General features: G+C 38.4%; 1 protein-coding gene across 1 annotated transcript in view; it reads right to left on the bottom strand.

Annotated features, from left to right (window-relative positions):
• The window catches only part of DNAJC1 (DnaJ heat shock protein family (Hsp40) member C1), a 196804-nt gene that overhangs the window by 28785 nt on the left and 144968 nt on the right, over positions 1 to 23051 (bottom strand). The window contains exon 9 of the mRNA XM_036842228.1: positions 748 to 867. Coding sequence (XP_036698123.1) covers positions 748 to 867 — 120 coding nt within the window. The remainder of the gene's footprint in view (positions 1 to 747; positions 868 to 23051) is intronic.

Below are 23051 nucleotides of genomic sequence, written 5' to 3'. Positions count from 1 at the left end.
TAAGGATCATATTGATGAAAATAAAGACCTCCATTTCAATTAAACATTTACTGAATATTTAGTACATATCAGGTGCTCTAGTAGGTGCTTTTATAAGATTCTCTGCCCTATATTTCTAAAGTGTTAAATCGAAAACTTTCCCAGTAAACACTGTCTTTTAAATGGTAGGTATGACTAGTCACATAATTATATATAATTTAAATATATATTGTTCATAGTATATATATAAATCTATAGTTATACACTTTTAATGTATATTATATATAATTATAAAGCTATATGCATAGAAAAATTTTTTGGTTAAACAACTTGTCAAAATGAATGGTAGGAATATTGCTCATTTAATTAATGCAAACCACCTGTCAACTACCTATAGCAATCTGTACTTCAGTGTTAGAAAGATCCAGCTGAAATGTAACTTCTCTAATTCTAATCAGAGAAACTGTTTTTTTCCCACAGCTAAAGGGGTCACTTGAAACACAAAAACTAGCATTGTTTTTCGGTGATTAGGTTACAGTAGCTTAAGTCTCTAAACACCAGAATGCCTCACACAGCTGTTAATTGTAGACCAGGGGACTGGCTGACATCTGCTTCTTGCTTCTTTCGTTAACGGTTCACTTCCAGGTCCTTAAAAAGACTGTAGGCTTTCTCCAAAGATAATGTTGGTTGCATCTATGTCTGCCTTCTACATAGGTGGCTTATTCTGGTTTGTCACTCTCCATACAATGCAAATCTGAGTGAACTCACATCTGTCACCGATCGACCCAATTCGTGGGCAATCTTTTCCCATCGACCTGGGGTTCCTCCTGGGAACTTAACCATACTTCTTGTCAGCTGGCTGAGGTCCTCTTCTGTCCATTCAGGTGCCTGCAAAACATTAAAGAAAAAAAAAATAATTCAGAGAATGTTCGCTAAAACATTTAATAAACCTGTGAAACCAAGTATTGGCATTATGCTTTCTGCAAAAATAACAATGTTAAAATGTATCTACTAGTTTAGGTGAAGGTCTGAGTTGCATATTTAACATTAGAATGCAAAGCTCCCGCAGCCTTTTAAATGCTCCAACGTACACCAAATAATAAAGAAGAAATACTGTGAACCCAGGCTCTTAAAGACATTAAAAAAAGAAAGACAGTTGTTTTGAAGTGCATTGTGTCACTAATGCTCACAAATGCCTCATGTGAGCTTTACCACAGGTCTTGAAGTTTTTAAGAAAAATGATTAAAAAAAGCAAAAAACTTTATAAGTGTAAATGAAAATGTGAACAAGTAAATGGACTGATTCAGAATCAGAACCGAGACAAAGATATATTTTTTGTTCATTCTACGTAACGATATTTAATTCTAAAAATCATGTATCTTCAAGAAGTTAATTTATCAAGTGCTAGCATTTTGTAAAACTTGAGAACAGAAATTAGAAACTCCTGCAGCCAAGACTTAAACCACCGGGTCCATGCAAAGCAACACTTCCTTTTTGAGAAGGTAAATAGCTTCTAAAAGTTGATCAAATTATTAAATTGAATAATAAAATACCTTAAAGATTATAAAAATTTTTTTTTTTGCAAGAGCCAAAATTCTCAGAGCAAGCATATTCTCTGCATTTTATTCAGCATTACCACTTGGTGAAACCCAAAGTTGAGCAAAGCAAAAGAAACCATCATCAAATAACAGATAACCACGTTACAATTATTTTACGTTACAGCACTAAACTATTTCCTACCAGAGGCAGTAGCCACAATGGTATAACACAAGACTCTAGGAGTCAGCAGAGAGATGGAGGAAGCCACCTTATTTTCCTTTAATTAAAAAGAAAGAAAAAAAGAAAGAAGGAAGGAAACCTCTGAGACAAATACCTTTTCTAATCACCGTTTCCGATAATGAACAGGCACACATCAGGCCGTATGCATTACAGGACCATCAGCACAGACAACAGTCAGAGGTGAGTGACCCCAGGGACTATCTCCACAGCTACAGCAAAGCTTCTCCCTGACACTAATCCTCCCTGTCATTCTCCCACTGTGCTCTAACCACGCTGACATCCGCCTGCCTCACCGCAAGCTTAACGGGGCCCTTCCTGACTTTTTACTGTCTCCCCCAATCAATGGTTCAAGCGTGCTCTTTTCACCATGTCCAAATGGCAGCTTCACTCATAATCAAAGTGCACTGCCCCTGTTAAAGGGCTTTCCGAAAGGCTCTCCCATTTGCATTCATTTGCAAAGCAAACTACTTTTATTCACTTTGTTCTGCTATCAAGAATGTTCCCTGAAGCAGATAAATTGGCATAAATACAACCTGCCACTTAAGAGTCAGTAAATAATAGCCAATAGTAGGGAGGATTTTATCAATCATTCTATTTTGTATCCACTAAAAGCTGAAAGCCTCAAACATATTCATCAGTACAACCCTTATGAAACATGCATAAATTCCCTTCTATAAAAAGGTAGCCTGCACTGAGTACGGTCAGAATTTCCTTGATTATTTAATGAGTATCAGAAATCTAATTCTCCATATCAGATAATTTAAAAATTTACACTGAAGGTTTTTTACTTTCTTTTTGCTTGTTTGTTTTTACTTAGGGCAAAAAGCATTATTGAGATATTATTTAGACGGACATAATTGGATTTTCTAGGAAATCACTTTTGCTAAAAAGCTGCAACTTGAATAACTATACCAATTGGCTTCAAAATGCAAAAGTTACGAAGCATTTAAATATAAGCTTATAGTACAAAGTCATACATAAACAGCATTAAGTTGACGCTGCACAGAGACAGAGTATTCCAACCATATAGTATATCAATGCAACTTCACACTAAATCAGATCTTATTTCTGCATTAATTATAACAAACACATCTTTGTAGCAAACAAAATTGTCTAAAATGTCAATAATATAAGCCATTTTTTCACAGAGTAGACTAATTCTTTAAAATAATCTATTTTTAATAGATTGGCCTTCCAAATATGCTGCATATATCAACAATGGGCATTAAGAATCAATCTAATTTTAATTCCTTGTTAATGAGTCTAAAAGGATAGTGCCACTTTTTTCTGGAAAGGAAAAGATTTAAATCAAATATTTGGATGAATATCCTGAAAAATCATCTACTTCCTTGAAAATCTTTCCTTTTAGTTTCACTGTTATTTCACAGCCATGATTTTATTATTAATACTAAAAAACTAGATCAATAATGACTGGGACCATAATCTGAAATCTTTGAAAGAATCCTGTTAGCAGTCCATTATTCTCTCTCTTCCAGCTGTACGGCACTTTGGTGAATGTGTAATTCCTCAGCAATAGTTGGTTGTGTCTTTAGAAGCAACAGAGCCTAGTGTGACCCAGCTACTGCAGCAGCCATGAGGGTGGCCTTGGTGTGAACGTATTCTCCTTGCTCTAATCTGGAGCCAGCTGTAGCTCTGAAAGTCAAATGAATGCATATGCATACCGCTTTGCCACTTAAGACCACGTGTGTCCAATATCACTGAGACACTGGGCCAGAAATTCATCTCTACAGTAAAGTAATGGAAGACACCCCATGGGGTGGGGACAGCTGTTGTGACTACACAAGCATTCCGATTTTGCATCAGAAAAGCCCCGCTCTGGGAATAAATCTCCATACTGAATAAAAAATAAAAAGTTTTCAAATTATTTAATACATTTATGTAATGACCCCAAAATATATCTGCTAAAGTAAGAGCTGATATAACATTTAAATTGTATTCTCTCTACCCCTTTGGGATAGACTTTTGTCATAAAACGAGCTAATGTTCAAAGATTCAGTGCCTTTGAAAATCCTTAATATTCTTGGGGGATAGGAGTTGGAGGCTGTAGGGGAAAGCACACTGTACCTTTAAAGTAACCTATACATACCTTTCCCCTCACAGAGTTAGTTAGACGGTAAAATGTTAATTACAAACTCAGGCAATTTATTTGGTACTGAAAACTTATGACCCAATTAAAAGAAAAATTTTAAATGTACTTATTTATTGCATTTTCATACTTTATTGAAACTCCCTAATAATGAAGAATATTTATGTTGAAATGACTTATTAATGATCCTTATTTATGTAATTACAGACCTTACAATTTTGGATTCAACAATTTTTAACAGATTCAGCTCAATTCATGAATTCTCAAATTTTACCTAGGAAATAATATCCTTACATAGCATCACCCAGTTAAAATATCACATATGCATCTAATAATGTGGATGGTATATCTAATGATCGAATAACCTGCTACCCTCTCATTCTACATTCTGTACTGACATTGTGTTTTAGAATGTGCATTTGGCTTTCAGCTATACAATTTTCATTTCCAGTTTGAAAATTGAGCAGTTAATTGACCTTGACTATATATGTGGATAAATGGTATATTAAAAAACCCAAACAACAAAATTAAAAACAAATCACCTCTAATGTCTTTTCACTCTTAGGAGGAGAAACTCTTCTTTGAAGAAAACTTGCAGCTCATCCTAAGCTAGTATTATAGTGTTGTGATCCTTTAGCAGCAGTCGTTGTGACCAGAAAGGTCTTCCCATCTATGATTTAGCTACCTTGCCAAAAGAGAGATCCCCTCTGGACCAGTGATCCTAAAACGTGGTCTGGCGCCAACCGGTAAATGAGTTTGTTACCCACCTGTGACAAACTTCAGACACTTAACAGCAGTTGACCGCTGCCACCACAACCAAGAGCAATCAGCAGGCTCTTCCTTTAGAGACTATAAGCCAATTGGGTTAGTTGTCAAACTAGCCTGGTGCGTCACATGAAGTGCGAGCTGCAATCTTGTTCGGCACAACAGGACTACAGCTTGGTCAGCGGTAGCCGGAAATAATTTTTAAAACCTGGTCCTTCACTATAGAAAATTTGAGAAACACTGCTCAAGACAACGCAAATAGTTCAAATTCCTTCTTACCTCCTTTTTTTTTTTAGGAGCAACAGTAAATACTTGGAGCTCTTGAGAAATGGACACAAAGATGTTTGATCCATTCCTTTGCAAAACATTTTATGCCACTAAGTGTTGGGGGGGACTTGGCATGTAGTAGAAGATTACACCAGGTACAGGGAACAGCAAATTGCAGAGGCCTTGAAGTGGGAGCACATCTAGGATGTCTGAGGAACAGCAAGATGACCAGGGTGGCCAGAGCAAAGCAAGCCGAGGTGGCAGGGGGAGGAGGCGAGGTCAGAGGGGCAAGGAGGTAAAATCACAGAAGGGCTCGGAGGCCATCACAAGGACTCTGGCTCATTTACTCTGCCTGACACAAAGCTATTGGAGAGGTTTTTTTTCCCTTCAGTTGGTGGAGAGCTTATTTACCAAAGGGGCTATTTACAAAGGTGTGAGTGGAGGGGAGCCACAAGAGCTAGTGCACTGACAGTCCTGACAGCTCAAACCTGTAAGAGAAGATGCCCACAGAGTCAGCCTGCTTACGAGGTGAGAGTGAAATCAGGTGCAGGGCAGCAGTTGGCCTGAGATGACCACATCCAGAACCACAGCTAAGTAGGTTTGTGATAATTTACTGCACAGGCCCAACAGTTGATGATAAGGAATAATATCAGGGTGTGATAAGAATCTCTGAAGTCTTTAATGACAGTACTAATCTCTCTCTGCCTTTTTTATTCCTTTACTCTCCTTCTGTGGGGATTCAGAAAGGAGTAACGATAAATAAATGTGATCAAGGGGATATATTTACCCAGAAGAATATGATTTTACGTGGAAAGATTTGTGAAGTCTTATTTAAAACTATGATATACATTATTCAAATTCTAACCTAAAGAGTACGTACTAGAATCATCTATTCATGGTAATTTAATATTGAAATAAAGAGCTGACACCATCGTACGATGTTTGACTGCCGATAGCTTTGAAGCCTCCCCTCTCCCCTCCCCCCTGTGCCCCACATCTGGGTAAGGCCTGAAGGAAGCCTGAGAGGCTGAAACCTCGCACATCCCTCCGTCCCTCCGTGTGTGCGAGAACCCTCATCCCAGCCCCACCCCAACCGCAATAAAAAATCCCAAACCAGCCTCCTTTTCTTTCTCAGGTAATTTTTGGGCCAACATGGAAAGCCTGCCCTGTTTTCCCCAGAAAGCCTCGTTATATAATCAACCTTTTTGTATAATCTTGCGGGGGGAGGGGGGTTGTTTGTGTGTGTGTGTGTGTGACATTATCAGTCCTGACACTGGAACCAAATTTTGGGTATGGAGGTGGTAATGCTGTCCCTGCAAGGTGGCCACAGCATTGGGAGCAGGATGTCTAGAGGGGGGGTGACCACCACCTGGAGTTATCTTCTCTTGCTTTGGTTTGCTGACTGGATCTGCTGCCTGGTACTGCATTTGCTGAGTCCTACCAAGCCTCTGTCATAGATTTAACCCACCTAAGTTGGAAGCGTCGATGATTGGTGTTCACAGAGAAGAGTATGGGATCAGGGACCTCCTTTAAGTAGCCTTGGGTTGTGTGTCTCAGCCCAGACTCATCTGTGTCTTAGATTGAGTTGTGTCTTGATTGATGGACTCAGGAGAAAGACTCTTAACTTGTGAGATGCTGCTTGTGTGTCTCAAGTAGGTGGTGTTGGCCCTGTTCTAAAGAGGGCTCGGGGAAGAGAGCTTGTTCAGGCCCGCTGGGTAGTCACCTGTATGGAGGAACAGCAGTCCCCATTTGAAGAGCAGTTGAATGACTGAGATTCATACTCCTAAAGGCAGATGGCTCACTAGGACCCTATAAGATGCTTTTGCTGCTTCTGCTGCCTGTGTCTCTGTTGAAAAAAACATCTTGATCCTCAGGGTTATAGAGAAGAACACCCCTGGCATCCCTGTGGCACAGCCAAGGTGTAAATTCAACTGCTGTCACGGCGAAGGACGCTAACCCTGGCCATACTGATTGGAGGCTCTCTGGAGGAAGAAATTTATAAATATGAGCAGTGCAGAGAAGACCTCCCTGAAGCATACCCAGTAACTACCACCACCAAAAAACCCCAAAGCAAAACAAAAAAAACCTACAGGGTGAGCACACTGGGCTGCTAGGGCTGCCGTAACTGAGTTGCTTAAACAACAGAAGTCTATTTCTTCACAGTTCTGGAGATTAGAAGTAGGAGATCAAGGTGTCATCAGGGTTGATTTCTGATGAGACCTCTTTCTGGCTTGCACGTGGCCTTTGCTCTGTGTGTGCCCACGCAAAGGGAGGGAAGATCCCTGGCCTCTCCTCCTCTTCTGATAAGGACACCAGTCCTATCAGATTAGGGCCCGCCTGTATGACCTCACTTAACCTTAATTAATCACCTCCTTAAAGGCCCCATCTCCAAGTACAGTCACGTGAGGGTTAGAACTTCTGCGTATGAAGTTGGGACACAATTCAGTCAGTAACAAGGAGGAAACAAACAAAAACTGAAATGGAAGTCCGTAATTTGGCCCAATTGGTAACTGAAATTTTACTGAAAGAATTTCTACAACAAAAAGATTAAAAGGGCAGATTGGCTTTCGTACCTCTATAACACTGGTTCTGAATTAGTTTAACATTTGCTGAAACACAGCAGTTGGATACCTTCATGGCCTTAATCAATAATGGGGCTCAAATTACAGTTACACTGGGCATCCCACTAAATTTAAATAAGGTACCCCCTATAATCTTCGGGCAGTTACTAAACATGATAAAGAGGACAAACAGGTATGCCTTACCTTAACCACAGGAAGTACTGTCTTGCTTAAATTTCTCATGATCACAGTACCCATTGTCCTAAAATGTGCCAGTGCTCATGGACTCTCTGACTCAACAAGTAATAAATATTTGTCACAAATTATCTTGATAAAATGGAACCCCATGAACCTCTTCTTCCCCCATTAAAATCGTTAATATGGCCCCACGTAAATTAAAACAGAGTCTTTAATGATTGAAACCCTTTAGACAAGATGTATTTAGAGAAGTGGTGAGTATCCCCACCGCTTTGCCATTCAACAGCCCAGTTCACCCTGCTCTGAAACTTGGGAAGAATGAATGTGCCTCACAGTGGATTACCCGTGAGCCTGGATTGCTGTGGGCCTCGTTAAGGTCCCTGTAGCCAGTACTACTGAATTTACCAAATTCATCCAATCAGCAAATGGTAAATATTTTGCTGTTATAGAATTTGTTGAATATCCTTTGTTCAGTGCCTATTTCAACAGCCTCTTGACTGCAGTTTGCCCTCCCCTCCAAAGGGCTATGACATACTTCACCCAGCTCCCACGGCGGGCAGCTCACAGCCCTGTCATTGCACGCAACCTCTGAGGGCAAGACCTTAACTACATCCTTCTTTCTCTAGGGACACAGGTATGACATTACCCTGATGATTTCCTCTTTGACACACTCGTTCAGGACATACAAATACAAGGTGCTCACAAAAAGGGGATGGGCCACTGCCTCACACACAGGGTAAGGCCCCCCTGCCACCTCGGTGAGATTCCTGAAAATTATTTGGGAAACTGAAGGCTGCACTCTCTGTGACACTGTCAAGAAACAGCTGTTGACTCTCAGCACCCACAACTTCTTTTAGGCTTTTTTTTGTGTTCTGAAGGAAACATATTTCTCATTTACAACTTGTACTTAAGCCCATTTATGCTGTTACTTGCAAATTAGCTCACTTTGAATGGGGCCCCCTCTGACAAAGGGCTCTAGAATCTGTCCCAATTGCAAAATAACAGACACTCCTGTTAGTGCCCCCCAGAGACTCCTTCACTGTAGACGTTTTGGCAGCCTTCTCTCTGAGTTAGGATACCAGTTGTATACAACTAATCACTTTAAAATGTTAAAACCATAAATATTTGGACTGTTAAAATTAAACTTTTGGTCTTTTAAAGAAACTGCTTAAAAAATGAAAAAGAAAGCCACAAACCAGGAGCAAATATTCACAACACATATCAGAAAACAAGATTTGTATCACAATTTGTTTATCCATTCTCCTACTGATAAACATTTGGGTAGCTGCCGGCTCTGGGTTATTATGTATTATGAATACAGATGCTATGGATATTTGTGTATAACTCTCTTAGTGGTCACGTGTCTTAATTTCTCTTGGATAAATACCTACTGGTGGAATTGCTAGGTCATAGAGAAAGTATACATGTCACTTTATAAGAAACTAGATAAGTATTTTTCCCAAGTATTGTTTTATACTCTAACCAGCAATAAATGAGGGTTCTTGTTGCTCCAGATCCTCACCCACACTTGATATTACCAGTTATTTAATTTATTTATTTATTTTAAAAGAATAAGCAGGAATTTATTTATTAATTTTATTTTATTTTTTGGCCATGCCATGCAGCATGTGGGATCTTAGTTCCCCGACCAGGGATCGAACCGGTGCCCCCTGCATTGGAAGGACAGAGTCTTAACCACTGGACCTCCAGGTAAGTCTCCAGTTATTTTGACTGTTCTGGTGGGAATGAAATGTATCTTATTGTGGTAATAATTTGCATTTCCCAGATAACAAATGATCTTGAGTATCTTTACATGTGTTTAATGACCAACTGAATAGCTACTTTTGTGAAGTATGTGTTCATTTGTTAACTGGGTTGTCTTTTTATCAGTCAGTTATAAGAATTCTTTATATTTTGTGGACACAAGATCTTTGTCAGATATATGTTTTGTGAATATTTTCTTCCAGTCTGTAACTTACATTTTCATTTAAAATTCTTCAACTTTTATTTTGAAACAGTTGAAGACTTACCTAATTCCCATATACTCTTTATCTAGCTAACTACGATGCTAATAGCTTATGTAACCACTGTGGTTACAAGCCTCCAAGATGGTCCTCAGTGATTTCTACCTCCTTGTTCAGTCCCCTTCCACAGTGCCTAGAGCTGACCTGTGTAACTAACAAGATATTGTAGAAATGGCAGTGTGTGACTTCCAAGGATAGTTTATAAAAGACACTGCAGCTTCTGCCTTGCTGTCTTTGGGACAGCAACAACAATCTCAAAATCTGGAAAGGGAACAGCTTAGATCCTGAGAGATATGGGGAAGGGAGGACTGTTAATAATTTTGTCTTTCAGAATAGGCCCTGGAACCTTCCTCATGAAGGAAAACACCCTGGTGCTACTCTCTCAAACTGTTCCAAGTGCCTTAAATTTAGCTGGCTGTACCACAATTTGATCATTATTGCCTTAAATATTTCTGACAATGCCATTAAAAACAGCAGATGGCCCAGATCCTATATATTCCATGCTAAACATCCATCAGCACCTTTGAGTGTCATCTCTATCCTCATCCCCATGGCTATCGCTCCATCATTCTGCGGGGAAGAAAAATGTGACTCGGCTGGCGGCACTGGCCAACATGACAGGTTGGGCCGACGACTTCAGGTAGCTGCTCCACAAAACAAGGACTAGCCTCCATTATTAAAAGTGAACTGGCCCCGCTGAGAGGAGTGTAGGAAGCAGGGTCAACTTGTTCCTCCCCCGACTCATAAAAGTCTCATATGTGATGTACTACCACTGCCCTAACAATTGTAAATGAACTTTCTTTACAGGGTCATGTGCATGCACCTCAGGACTACACTTTGGTGCAGAAGTAAGCCATCTTTTTTTCCTTTATTCCTGAAAATACAATGACTTGCACCCTGGGAGTAGTCAGAAGAGACGTTCAAGTGTTTAAGGAAGCACCACCAGCAGGTTATGTAGCCCTCAGACGACTGAGAAGATCCCTCCGAAATGAGGGACAACTGACTTGTAGTTCATGTGCTCATTGAGGAAGGTATCCCTACAATGGGAATCATCTAATTTTAAAAGGTGGTACGAAATTTGTTCCTGATTATTTGAATTGACCAATTACACTACCTACCGTGGTGGTGGAAGACACTCAGATCAGCCTCAACTTTCTGGCCAGGGTTGTTACTGGTGACCCAACTGCCACAGATTTCTCCTGTGGGCCAGGGTGGAAGCTTGCTAAAGCATCCTGCTATACCAGAGGCTTGGGGAACTGGCTTAAAAATGCTGATATTCTGGCTACTGCCGTTGCTGTGAGTAAGAAACTGTCCTTTATTTCTGACCAGGAGTCTTATTCTTCTATCACCATTCATGAAACTGTGGCAGGCTAACTTGTTAGTCTACAAATAGTGTGACATTGTAGACCCTTCACAGTTGTTGACAGTATGTACCTTTTCATTTTCTTAATGGTACCTCTTGAATGACAGAGTTTTTAATTTTCATGAAGTCCAATTTATCAATGTTTTCTTTTATGGTTAGTGACTTGAGTGTCCTGTCTCTAAAGGCTTTACCAATCTCAAGGGTAAGGTAGGGGTCAAGGTTCATTTCCTATTTCACAGTTGCTCCAGTACCATTTGTTGAAAAGACTATATTCTTTCCCCTTCTGAATTGCCTTGATATCACTGTCAAAAATCAATTGACAGACTGTAGAGAACAAATGTATGGATACCAAGGGGGAAAGGGGTGGGAGGGGTTGGGAGACTGGGATTGACACTATACACTATTGATACTATGTATAAAATAGACAACTGATGGGAACATACTGTATAGCACAGGGAACTCTACCTAATGCACTGGGGTGACCTAAATGGGAGGGAAGTCCAAAAGGGAGGGGATATCTGTATGTGTATGGCTGGTTCATTATGTTGTGCAGTGCAGGCAAACACAACAGTGTAAAGCAACCATACTCTAATAAAAATTGAAACAAAAAAAGACAAAGAAGAGAAACAAAGAGAAGTCAAGAAGAAAAGGAATGTAATCACTAAAGGCAAATATAAACATTTTAAATTCTTAAAAAAAAAATCAATTGACTGTATGTATGTGTCTATTTCAGGGCTCTTTTAATGTTACATTTATCTATTTATCTATTGGATGCCATATAATTTCCATTATAAGATAAGGAAATTGTAGTGTTGTGCTAATTTTTTTAAAGATGTAGCACATCACAACTTTTTTTTTTTGGGGGGGGGAAATTAAAATTATTTTAAATTACAAGTAAATATTCCATCTATTTAAATCTTTATCCCTGCTTGTGGAATAATGCTATATAGTCTGCAAAAGGGCCTAAATCAGGACCTGGGGTCTTTGTTGTCTTTTTTAGCTACACCTTTCTAATGCTCTACAAAACTTATATCCTGTCTTACTCTTCCTGAAATAATAACACTATCATCACCTGTAAGGTTAGGGAATTGGCAAAAAGATGTAATAATTTTCTTAAGGCCACCTAGAAAGTCAATACAAGAAGCCAAAGATTCAAAGTTCTTAAAGAAAAAAAAAGTATTCTGGATAAAATTATAAATGATTAAGACCCAACATTTACTATATTATTTACTAAGATTATATAAAAGATATGTGTGAGTGTGCATTTACTATATTATTCAGAAGAAAGACTCTTTGAAAATGAGCATTGGTAAATTTATGTTAGAAAATCTTTGTGCCATCATTATTGTTTTCTATTGTTTTTTTTAAATGTTGAAAAGTAGGAAAAGCTTTATAAAGAATTACATTACTATTTACTGCCTAAAACTTTATCGCTTTGAGAAAAATGAATAGTAAAGCGTAGAAAATCAAAGTTAGATATATATACTATTAGACTACTTAGGATAAAGTTATATCATATTTAAGACTAACATGATGTTAATAGAAAAATTTTAGAACATGACACTGGCTTTGATTTAAGACCTCATGAAAAAGCAGTACAAATTAGTTTTTTTTAGTTTTGGAGGACATGCATTAGCCCACCAGCTTGTCAGTCACGCTTTGAAATTCAAGCTTAAAAAATGTATTGGGGACTTCCCTGGTGGCACAGTGGTTAAGAATCTGCCTGCCAATGCAGGGGACACGGGTTCAATCCCTGGTCTGGGAGGATCCCACATGCCACGGAGCAACTAAGCCCGTGCGCCACAACTACTGAGCCTGCGCGCCACAACTACAGAGCCCGCGCGCCTAGAGCCCATGCTCCATAACAAGAGAAGCCACCGCAAAGAGAAGCCTGCGCATCACAACAAAGAGTAGCCCCCACTCACCACAACTAGAGAAAGCCTGTGAGCAGCAACGAAGACCCAACGCAGCCAAAAATAAAATAAAATTAAATCTTTAAGAAAAAAAAAGTATTGATTTACCACTGACATAATTAAAATTATATCCTCTTGTTGGACTGACCCCCTTATCATTATGTAATACCCTTTCTCTGTCTCTTATGATAAGCTTTGTTTTAAAGTTTACTTTGTCTGATATAAGTATAGTTACCCCAGCTTTCTTTTGGTTTCCATTTGTATAGAGTATCTTTTCCCATTCCTTCACTTTCAGTTTGTGTGTGTCCTTATATCTGAAGTCAGTCTCTTGTAGTCAGTATATTGATGGGCTAATGCATGTCCTCCAAAACTATAATTTAAAGAATTATAGTTGACCCTTGTACAACATGGGTTTGAACTGCATGGGTCCACTTACATGCAGATTTTTTTCAATAAATATGTACTACAGTACTACGTGAAACACAGTTGGTTGAATCCACAGATGTGGAACTGGGGATACGGAGGCCTGACTATAAAGTTACATGCAAATTTTTCACTGTGTGAAGGGTTGGCGCCCCTAATCCCCATGTTGTTCAAGGGTCAACTGTAATACCAATCCTTCTCTAACTCTTCCAAAAAATAGAGAACACTTTCAAGCTCATTTTAAAAGGCCAGCATTACCCTGATACCAAAACCAGACTAGGAAGCCATAAGAAGAGAAAATTACAGGCCAATATCCCAGATGAACACAGATGCATTTTAAAATCCTCAAGAAAATATTAGCAAACCAAATTCATTAATACAGTAAAAGTATCATACACCACGATCAAGTGGAATTTATTCCAGGGATGCAACAATGGTTCAACATGTGCAAATCAATGTGATACACCAACATTAACAACATTGGTTTGTTAACATTAAAAAAATGAAGGATAAAAATCATATAATCATCTCAGTAGATGCAGAAAAAGAATTTGACAGAATCCATAAATATCCATTTATGATAAAAACTCTCAAGAAAGTGGGTACAGAGGGAATGTACTTCAACATAATAAAGGCCACATATGACAAGCCCATAGCTAACATTATACTCAATGGTGGAAAGCTGAAAGCTTTTCCTTTAAGATCAAGAACAAGACAGGGATGCCAAGTCTTACCACTTTTATTCAACATAGTATGGAAAGTCCTAGCCAAAGCAAGTAGACAAGAAATAAAATGCATGCAAACTGGAAAATGCATGCAAACATGTAAAACTGTCACTTTTTGCAGATGATATATGATATACAGAAAACCCTAAAGACTCCACCAAAAGACTGTTAGCACTAGTAAATTCAGTAAAGTTTCAGGAAACAAAATCAATTAAAACAATCTGTTGTGTTTTTATACACTAGTAATGAACTCTCAGAAAAAGAAATTAAGAAAACAATCCCATTTACAAAAAAATAAAATACCTAGGAATAAATTTAACCAAGGAGGTGAAAGATCTGTATACTGAAAACCGTAAGACATTAATGAAAGAAATTCAAGAAGACGCAAATAAATGGAAAGACAGTCTGTGCTCGTGGATTGGAAGAATATGTTAAAATGTCCATACTACCCAAAGCAATCTACAGATTCAATACAGTCCGATGGCATTTTTCACAGAAATAAAAAAACAATCCTAAAATTAGAATGGAAGCACAAAGGACCCCCAATAGCCAAAGCAATCTTGAGAAAGAAGTACAAAACTGGAGGCATCATGCTCCCTGATTTCAAATTATATTACACACCTACAGTAATCAAAACAGTATAGTATGAGACAACCTACTGAATGGGAGAAAATATTTGCAAATGATATTACTGATAAGAGATTAATATCCAATACATATAAATAGCTCATAAAACTCAACATCAAAAAAACAACCCGATTAAAAAATGGGGCAGAAGAACTGAACAGACATTTTTCCAGAGGAAATGCAGATTTTTCATATGCAGGCCAAGAGGCGTATGAAAAGATGATCAACATCACTAATCATCAGGGAAATGCAAATGAAAACCACAATGAGATATATCCTAACACCTGTCAGAATGGCTATCATCAAAAAGAACACAAATAACAAATGTTGGTGAGTATGTGGAGAAAAGGGAACCCGCATACAGTGCTGGTGGGAATGTAAACTGATGCAGCCACTGTGGAAAGCAGTATGGGGGTTTTTCAAAAAACTAAAATTAGAACTACCATATGACCCAGCAATTCCACTTCTGGGTATACATCTGAAAAAAACAAAAACACTAACTCGAAAGCTACATGCACCTCAACGTTCAGAGCAGCATTATTTACAATTGCCAAGATATGGAAACAAACTGAAGTGCCCGTCAACAGATGAATAAAGATGTGGTATATCTATACCACGAAATACTACTCAGCCATAAAAAAAGAATGAAATTTTGCCATTTGCAGCAACATGGATGGATTTGAAGGATATTATGCTAAATGAACTAAGTCAGACAAAGACAAATACTATATGATATCACTTATATGTGGAATCTAAAAAACACACCAAACTAGTGAATAAAACAAAAAAGCAGCAGACTTGCAGGTATGGAGAACAAACTAGTGGTTACCAGTGGGGGGGCGGGCGGACGGCAATAAAAGGGTGGGGGAGAGGGAGGCACAAACTACTGGGGGCAAGACAGGCTCGAGGATGTACTGCACAACATGGGGAACCCAGCCAATAATGTGTAGTAACCGTAAATGGAAAAAATGAATGAAAAATTGTATGAAAAATAAAAAATAAATGGACACCCCCCCCCCCCGGCCAAACAGTATGGTATTGGCATAAAGTCAGATATATATGATCAATGGAAGAGAACAGAGATCCCAGAAATAAACTCATTCATATACGGTCAATTGATTTATGACAAAGGAGCCAAGAATATACAATGGGGAAAGGACAGTCTCTTCAATAAATGGTGCTGAGAAAACTGGACAGGCATACGCAAAAGAATGAAACTGGACCACTATCTTACACCATACATAAAACTTAACCCAAAACAGATTAAAGACTTGAATGTATAAGACCTGAAACCATAAAACCTGGAAGACAACATAGGCAGTAAGCTCCTTGACATCCCAGATTTGATCCACTATTAAAAATCCACCAATTTTTCTCATTTCCTTTAGGAAGAAATCCAAGTTCCTATGCAAGGCCTTTAAAGACTGGGTATCTGGTCCCTGCCTACCTCTCCACTTTTATTTCATCTTAATCTCTGCCTCCTATCCTAATGCTTCAGACATCTGAAACTACTGGCTGAACATGGAGGATGTTTCATATTACTGTGCCTTTTTGAATATTTTCCCTATGCCTAGAATACACTATTCTGCATTTTCTATCTAATAACTACTCCTACATTAAGAATAAGTTTCCTCTGTGAAGCCTTTCTAACTCCCACAATACTGAAGTACTCCCTCTGCTATGCTTCCTCCATAACTATATATACTTTTACAAAAATTATTGCATTATATTGTGATGGCCTCTTTATATAACTGTTGCTTTGTATGGATTATAATCTCCTAACGCTTAGGGAACTATGCCTTTCATGCATATATTCTCAATGCCTGGAGCACATTATAAAGTCAGTGAATAATTACTGAGTGAGTATTTTGGGAAAAAGCTGAAAAACCCAAAGGAAAAATAGATGGGAAGCATACCAGGCCCCTTTGGAGGTAGGACAATAAATTCTATATGTATTATTAGAAGTGGATAACAAATACATGAGTGGAAAATGACAATAATTACATATTTCTCTAGGATTAGTGATACTCAAAATGTAGATCTCTTGCTTAGTAAAGTTAGAATTCCACCAGAGACATTTTCATGTCTTAAGGGGCATTTTAATTTATAGATTTATAGCTATTAACATTAAATGTGACCTCAAGGACCAACTATTCTGTCTACAGGCAGAAATTTTTCTGCATCATCCTATTTGAGAAAAAATAACTGAAACAAAAGAAACCGAAGGGATTTTTAAAAAGTCAGGACGCATGATAAAAGGATGTATTGGTAAATAGTACGGGGGAAGCTGGAAATTTGTAGTACTCTTTCCATGTTGTTCAACTATAATGCATCCAGTATTTGTTAAAGGTCATATTATTCAACAGAATGACACCTGATTCTTAGTTTAGTAACTGGAATCATGTATGTACACTGGAATCTAACTAGCTTTCTTAAAGGGTAACACTTTTAGTAGTTATATTCCCTTAAAACAGCCTCATTTCAATGGTTTATCTATAGGCTGTAATATTTAATAATATTTTAGAATTACAAGGGGTCACAGAGACAACCTAGCCCAACACCCTCTTTTTAAGATAGAAGAAACTGAAGCCTACAGAAGCTGAAAAAGCTTCTTCAGGTTCACTGGGCAATCAGTGATGGAGTCGAGATAAGATCTCAGGTTTCCCAATTTTAGCCCAGTAATCCATTCTGAGTTTTAAAAATTACAAATAAAAGTGTTATCACTGACAGTGAGCATATATTATTGTATCATGCAATATCATATAAACATATTTAGCCAAACTGTTGAAAGTGGGATACCTTTGAAATATTTCTACAAAATTAAGGTAGGATCATAATTTTAGACAGCATCATAGTCAGGACAATACTTGCAAATTCTGTAAATTAGTATAAATGTCATAATTTCCTTTCCAGTTTTATGTCATCTGATAGCAAAGTCCTAGTGTGAAAGGAAAATAAAAATAGAGTCAGTATTGCTCAGATAGCTCTCTTAAATGGAGCTGGGAGGCCATTAAGGAAGTATGACTTATGCAGGTCTCAGCCTGGATGGAATCTGACCTTTGGACCTGATGAAGTCATCCAGAACACCTGCCAGAAACTCAAGATACTTATAGGACCCTTACCCTAAAATAACTTGTGACAGTCTATCTACTTATCAGACCCCTACCCTAAAACAACTTGTGATCACTGGACTTCCCTGGTGGTGCAGTGGTTAAGAATCTGCCTGTCGGGCTTCCCTGGTGGCGCAGTGGTTGAGAGTCTGCCTGCCAATGCAGGGGACACGGGTTCGAGCCCTGGTCTGGGAAGATCCCACATGCCACGGAGCAACTGGGCCCGTGAGCCACAATTACTGAGCCTGCGCGTCTGGAGCCTGTGCTCCGCAACAAGAGAGGCCGCGATGGTGAGAGACCTGCGCACCGCGATGAAGAGTGGTCCCCACTTGCCACAACTAGAGAAAGCCCTCGCACAGAAACGAAGACCCAACACAGTCATAAATAAATAAATAAATAAATAAATAAATAAAAGAACGTGAATTTCTAAAAAAAAAAGAATCTGCCTGTCAATGCAGGGGACATGGGTTCGATCCCTGGTCCGGGAAGATCCCACATGTTGCAGAGCAACTAAGCCCGTGCACCACAACTACTGAGCCCTCGTGCCACAACTACTGAAGCTTGCACTCCTAGAGCCCATGCTCCGCAACAAGAGAAGCCACCGCAACAAGAGAAGCCACCGCAATGACAAGCCCATGCACCACAAGCAAGAGTAGCCCCCGCTCGCCGCAACTAGAGAAAGCCCGGGCGCAGCAATGAAGACCCAACGCAGCCAAAAAAATAAAATAAAATAAATAAATAAGAACAAACTTGTCATCCCTTAAGGACAAATACTGTCTGACTCAGGTCAGAGTCAATCATAATTCTCACCAGGCAACTTTTAACAGCCTCTGGCTTTTTGTTTTAATAAGCCCCTGACTCTTTCTCTTCCTCGGAACATTCTTTCAGAGTTACCAGAATCTGTGTCTCTTGATTTGTGATCCTTAAGACCCCAAATAAACACTTTTCTTATTTGCAGCCTCCTGCATTATTTTTTGGTTGACACTAGACACATACTAAGTACTCAGAAAACACTTGTTAAATTGACTGAAAGAATACCATATGATAGTCTCAAGTATTAACCACTAACAAGGGAAGGCCTACATAATTTGCAGAAAAGGGATACAGACAAGAATACAGCTAGGAAAAATATAATAAAGAGGAATAGTTTATAAAATCATAATAATTTTTAAAAATATGTGTTATTTAGGTCTTTACTCATCTCTGCAAATTCAAGGAGACCTGAACTGACATCTAGAAAACCACAAACAAACCTATTAGAAGCTTTTTAAGTGAAAATAAAAACTTAGAGGAAGTGTGCACTGAAGAGCTGCGTCTTTGTGAAGGCTTTAAATTTTTGTGTTTTATCCAGATTTCCTTATGACCAGTGGTATATGTCTGTAAGATGGTTCCCAGGATAAGGGAAATGGATGTGAAAAGTATAAAAACCAATCTCACACCAGGATCAAGTCATAAAATGATACCTTCATACCCATATGTGTGCCACCATATATTTAATTGCACTTTTAGATGGGGTAGTTTTAATTAGAATTTTTTATTGAAGTATCATTGATTTACAATGTTGTGTTAGTTTCAGGTACACAGCACAGTGATTCAGTTATATATATATACACATACATATATACGCACGTATGTACATATATATTCTTTTTAGATTCTTCTCCCATTTTTTCTTAACAGTTGTGATTTTTCTCTCACTGATGTATATTTTCCTTACTCTCAAGAGAAAGCTATTCAACTGTCATATTTTCTTCATTCCTTATTCAGTCTTAAAAATTTATGGCTTCTGATATGCTTTCCACTTACATATAAACAATACCAGTCAATAGTTTTTTTAGTTTGAACAATAATAATACATCAAGTACTCTGTTATTCCTTCATGTGTACCAACAAATGAAAAGGCATGGAAAACTCCTTGGTTATCTGAGCATACATATCACTGTGCCTGACACATAGCAGGCTTATAATAATTATGTTGAATGAATGGCTGACTGACTAGCTGAGTGAATGACGGAAATAAAGATTCCGGCCATTTTGACAGTGGCTGGAATTTGGCACTGAACAGTTCTTGCACGTAACCAAGCAGACTAGACTCGCTTCACTAAGGGAGGGAAGAGTCAAGCTTCCGTTCAAAAGACAGTAATACTAAGAGCCGTTGGTACAGCCCTACACCAAAAACTAGGCTAGGGGAGAAGAGAATGGGAGGAGCAACAGCTGGACGAGGGCTTCGGAGACTGTGTTCTCACTGCTCAGTGCAGCTAAGTGTTCCAGTTCCACAAACATTATAGGTCCGTAACACTACCTGAGTAAGAGATTATTCAAATCTTTCAGGAAAGATCTGGCACCACACGATGGTAAATTAGATAAAGTTACCATCATTTGAAGTGAGGCTGTAAGTTAAGGACATATATTAAGGCCAATAATATTTAATAAATGTTAGCCGTGGGTTACTGAATTTCCAAATAGCCCTCCAGAGGGAGGTGGGGGTGAGGGAAGTCTGCTGTCTGCTTCCTACCAGCCTGGGCCACCATGCTGCTCCCCTCCGGCTTTCGCTTCCCACCCAGCTCCCAGGACTGTCACAAACCTGCCCTTACTCATGGTTTTTATTGTGGTAAAATATACATAACATATGTTATGTCTCTATGGATTTGCTTACTTTGGATATTTTATATAAATGGAATCATACAATATGTGACCTTTAGTTTCTGGCTTATTTACTTATAATGTTTCAGTGTTCATCCATGTTGTGACATGTGTCCTTTTTATGGCTGAGTAATATTCCATAGTACGTTTAGACCACATTTGTTTATCCATTACTTGATGGACATTTGGGCTGTTTCCACCTTTTGGCTATTGTGAATGGTGTTGCTATGAACATGCATGTGCATGTATTTGTTTGAGTTCTTGTTTTCAATTCCCTTGAGTATATACCTATGAATGGAAGGGCTGGATCATACAGTAACTCTATGCTTAACTTTTTGAGGACCCACCAACCTGTTTTGCCCAGCAGCTGAACCATTTTACATACGTTACAGTAATTTATGAGGATTTCATTTTCTCCATATCCTTGCCAACATTTGTTATTTTCCTTTTCCCCTCTTTTTCACATGGCCATGCTTACAGGGTGTGAGTGGTATCTCACTGTGATTTTGATTTGCATTTCACTAATGATTAATGATGTTGAGCATCGTTTCACATGCTTATTGGCCATCAGTATATCTCCTCTGCCCATCTTTGAATTGGGCTGTTTTTTGTTGTTGCTGAGTTGTAGGAGTCCTTTATATATTCTGTGTATTAATCTCTTATCAGATATATGATTTGCAAATATTTTCTCCCATTCTGTTCCATCTTCACTCTTGATAGTGTCCTTTGATATACAGAAGTTTCTAATTTTGATGAAGTCCAATTTATCTATATTTTCTTTTGTTGTTGTGCTTTTGGTGTCACATCCAAGAAATCTTGCCAAATTCAATATCATGAAGCTTTCCCCATGTTTTCTTCTAAGAGTTTCATAGTTTTAGCTCTTGCATTTATGTCTTTGATCCATTTTGAGTTAGTTTTTCTATACGGTGTAAAACAAGGGTCCAACTTCATTCTTTTCAATGTGGATATCCAGTTTTCCCAACACTATTTGTGGAAAAGACTGTCCTTTCTCCATTGGACAGTTCTGGCACTCTTGTTGAAAATCATTTGACATATACGCGAGGGATATTTTTTTACTCTATTCTATTCCATTGATATATATGTCTGTCTTTATGGCAGTCCCACACTGTTTTGATTACTATAGTTTTGTAGTAAGTTCTGAAATCAGGAAATATGAGTCCTCCAATTTAGTTCTTATTTTCAAGATTGTTTTGGCTATTTGGAGTCCCTTGAGACTCCATTCTGATGGGGATGCACTGAACCTGTAGATTGAGTGGTATTCACGTCTAACAGTAGTAAGTCTTCCAATCCATGAACACAAGATGCCTCTCCATTTATTTTTCTTTAGTTTCTTTCACCAGTGATTTGTAGTTTTCAGTGTACTTCATTCATCTTTAAAATGAAGCTCAAAGCCACTTTGTCCAGTCAGTATCACTTGCTTACTGGAGGTCACAGTCTCCTCCCTCCCCCACTGTCTGCCTTGGGTTTACATAAATTGTAATGGGATATACTTTTTCCCATTTGACACTAAGTTTTCAAGATTTACCCATATTGATACATATAGTTCTAGTTCATTCGTTTAAACTGCTATGTAGTATTAGTTCCTAGGGCTGCCATAAAACATTACACTACAAACTGGGTGGCTTAAACATTTATTCCCTCATAGTTCAGGAGGCTAGAAGTCCAAAGTCAAGGTGTTGGTAAGGTTGGTTCTTTTTGGAGGTTCTGTGGGAGAATCTGTTCCACACCTCTCTCTAGCTTCTGGTGGTTGCCAGTAATCTTTGTGTTCCTTGGCTTGTACCTGTATCACTCCAATCTCTCCTGTGTGTTTCTATGTATCTTCACCTTTTATAAGGACAGCAGTTATTGGATTCAGGGCCTGTCTTAATCCAGTATGACCTCATATTAACTAAGACCCTATTCCTGAATAAGATCATATCCTGAAGTTCTGGGTAGACACGAATAGTGCCCTTTTTGGGAGGGCACTATTCACTATACATTATTTGACTATAATATGTAGTTCATTTATCTATTCATTCCCCTTGTTGATGGACATTTAGGTTATTTCCAATTTTTCACTATTAGAATGCTGCAGTGAATATCTTTTTTTTCTTTCATAATTGAGATTTTATTGGTTGCTTTGAGGATCAGTACACAGACATTTCAATTTATACACAATTCTCAACATACGTACCAAAAATCTAAAAAATCATGTAGTTGTGATTCTTTTCTGAACAGTTATTCCAGTGACTTTCCAGCTTAAAATTTGGAGGCAAATTTTCCTTCACAGGATATCAAGTACCAATATCTTCAGATATTGATATGCTGTTACATTATAAGCCCCACTAATTTGCAATTTAATATCATATACACTACATACTCAAATTGTCAGTCGTTCACAGCACATTAACAGTTACTAGAAGAACTGGACTACCACAACCAAAGATGTTACAGAGTGCACAAAATCCTGACCAGGAGAGCCAAGATCAAGGGGTGAGTGGTTTGCTTTAGGAAACAATTCTACCAAAACAACATGGGAAGGGTAGTAATTTAAAGTGTTTAAGACA

This window comes from Balaenoptera musculus, chromosome 2 (assembly GCF_009873245.2).
Source record: "Balaenoptera musculus isolate JJ_BM4_2016_0621 chromosome 2, mBalMus1.pri.v3, whole genome shotgun sequence".
NCBI lineage: Eukaryota > Metazoa > Chordata > Mammalia > Artiodactyla > Balaenopteridae > Balaenoptera > Balaenoptera musculus.
The sequence above is the reverse complement of the archived record's forward strand: the minus strand, read 5'-3'. Positions and strand labels throughout refer to the sequence as shown.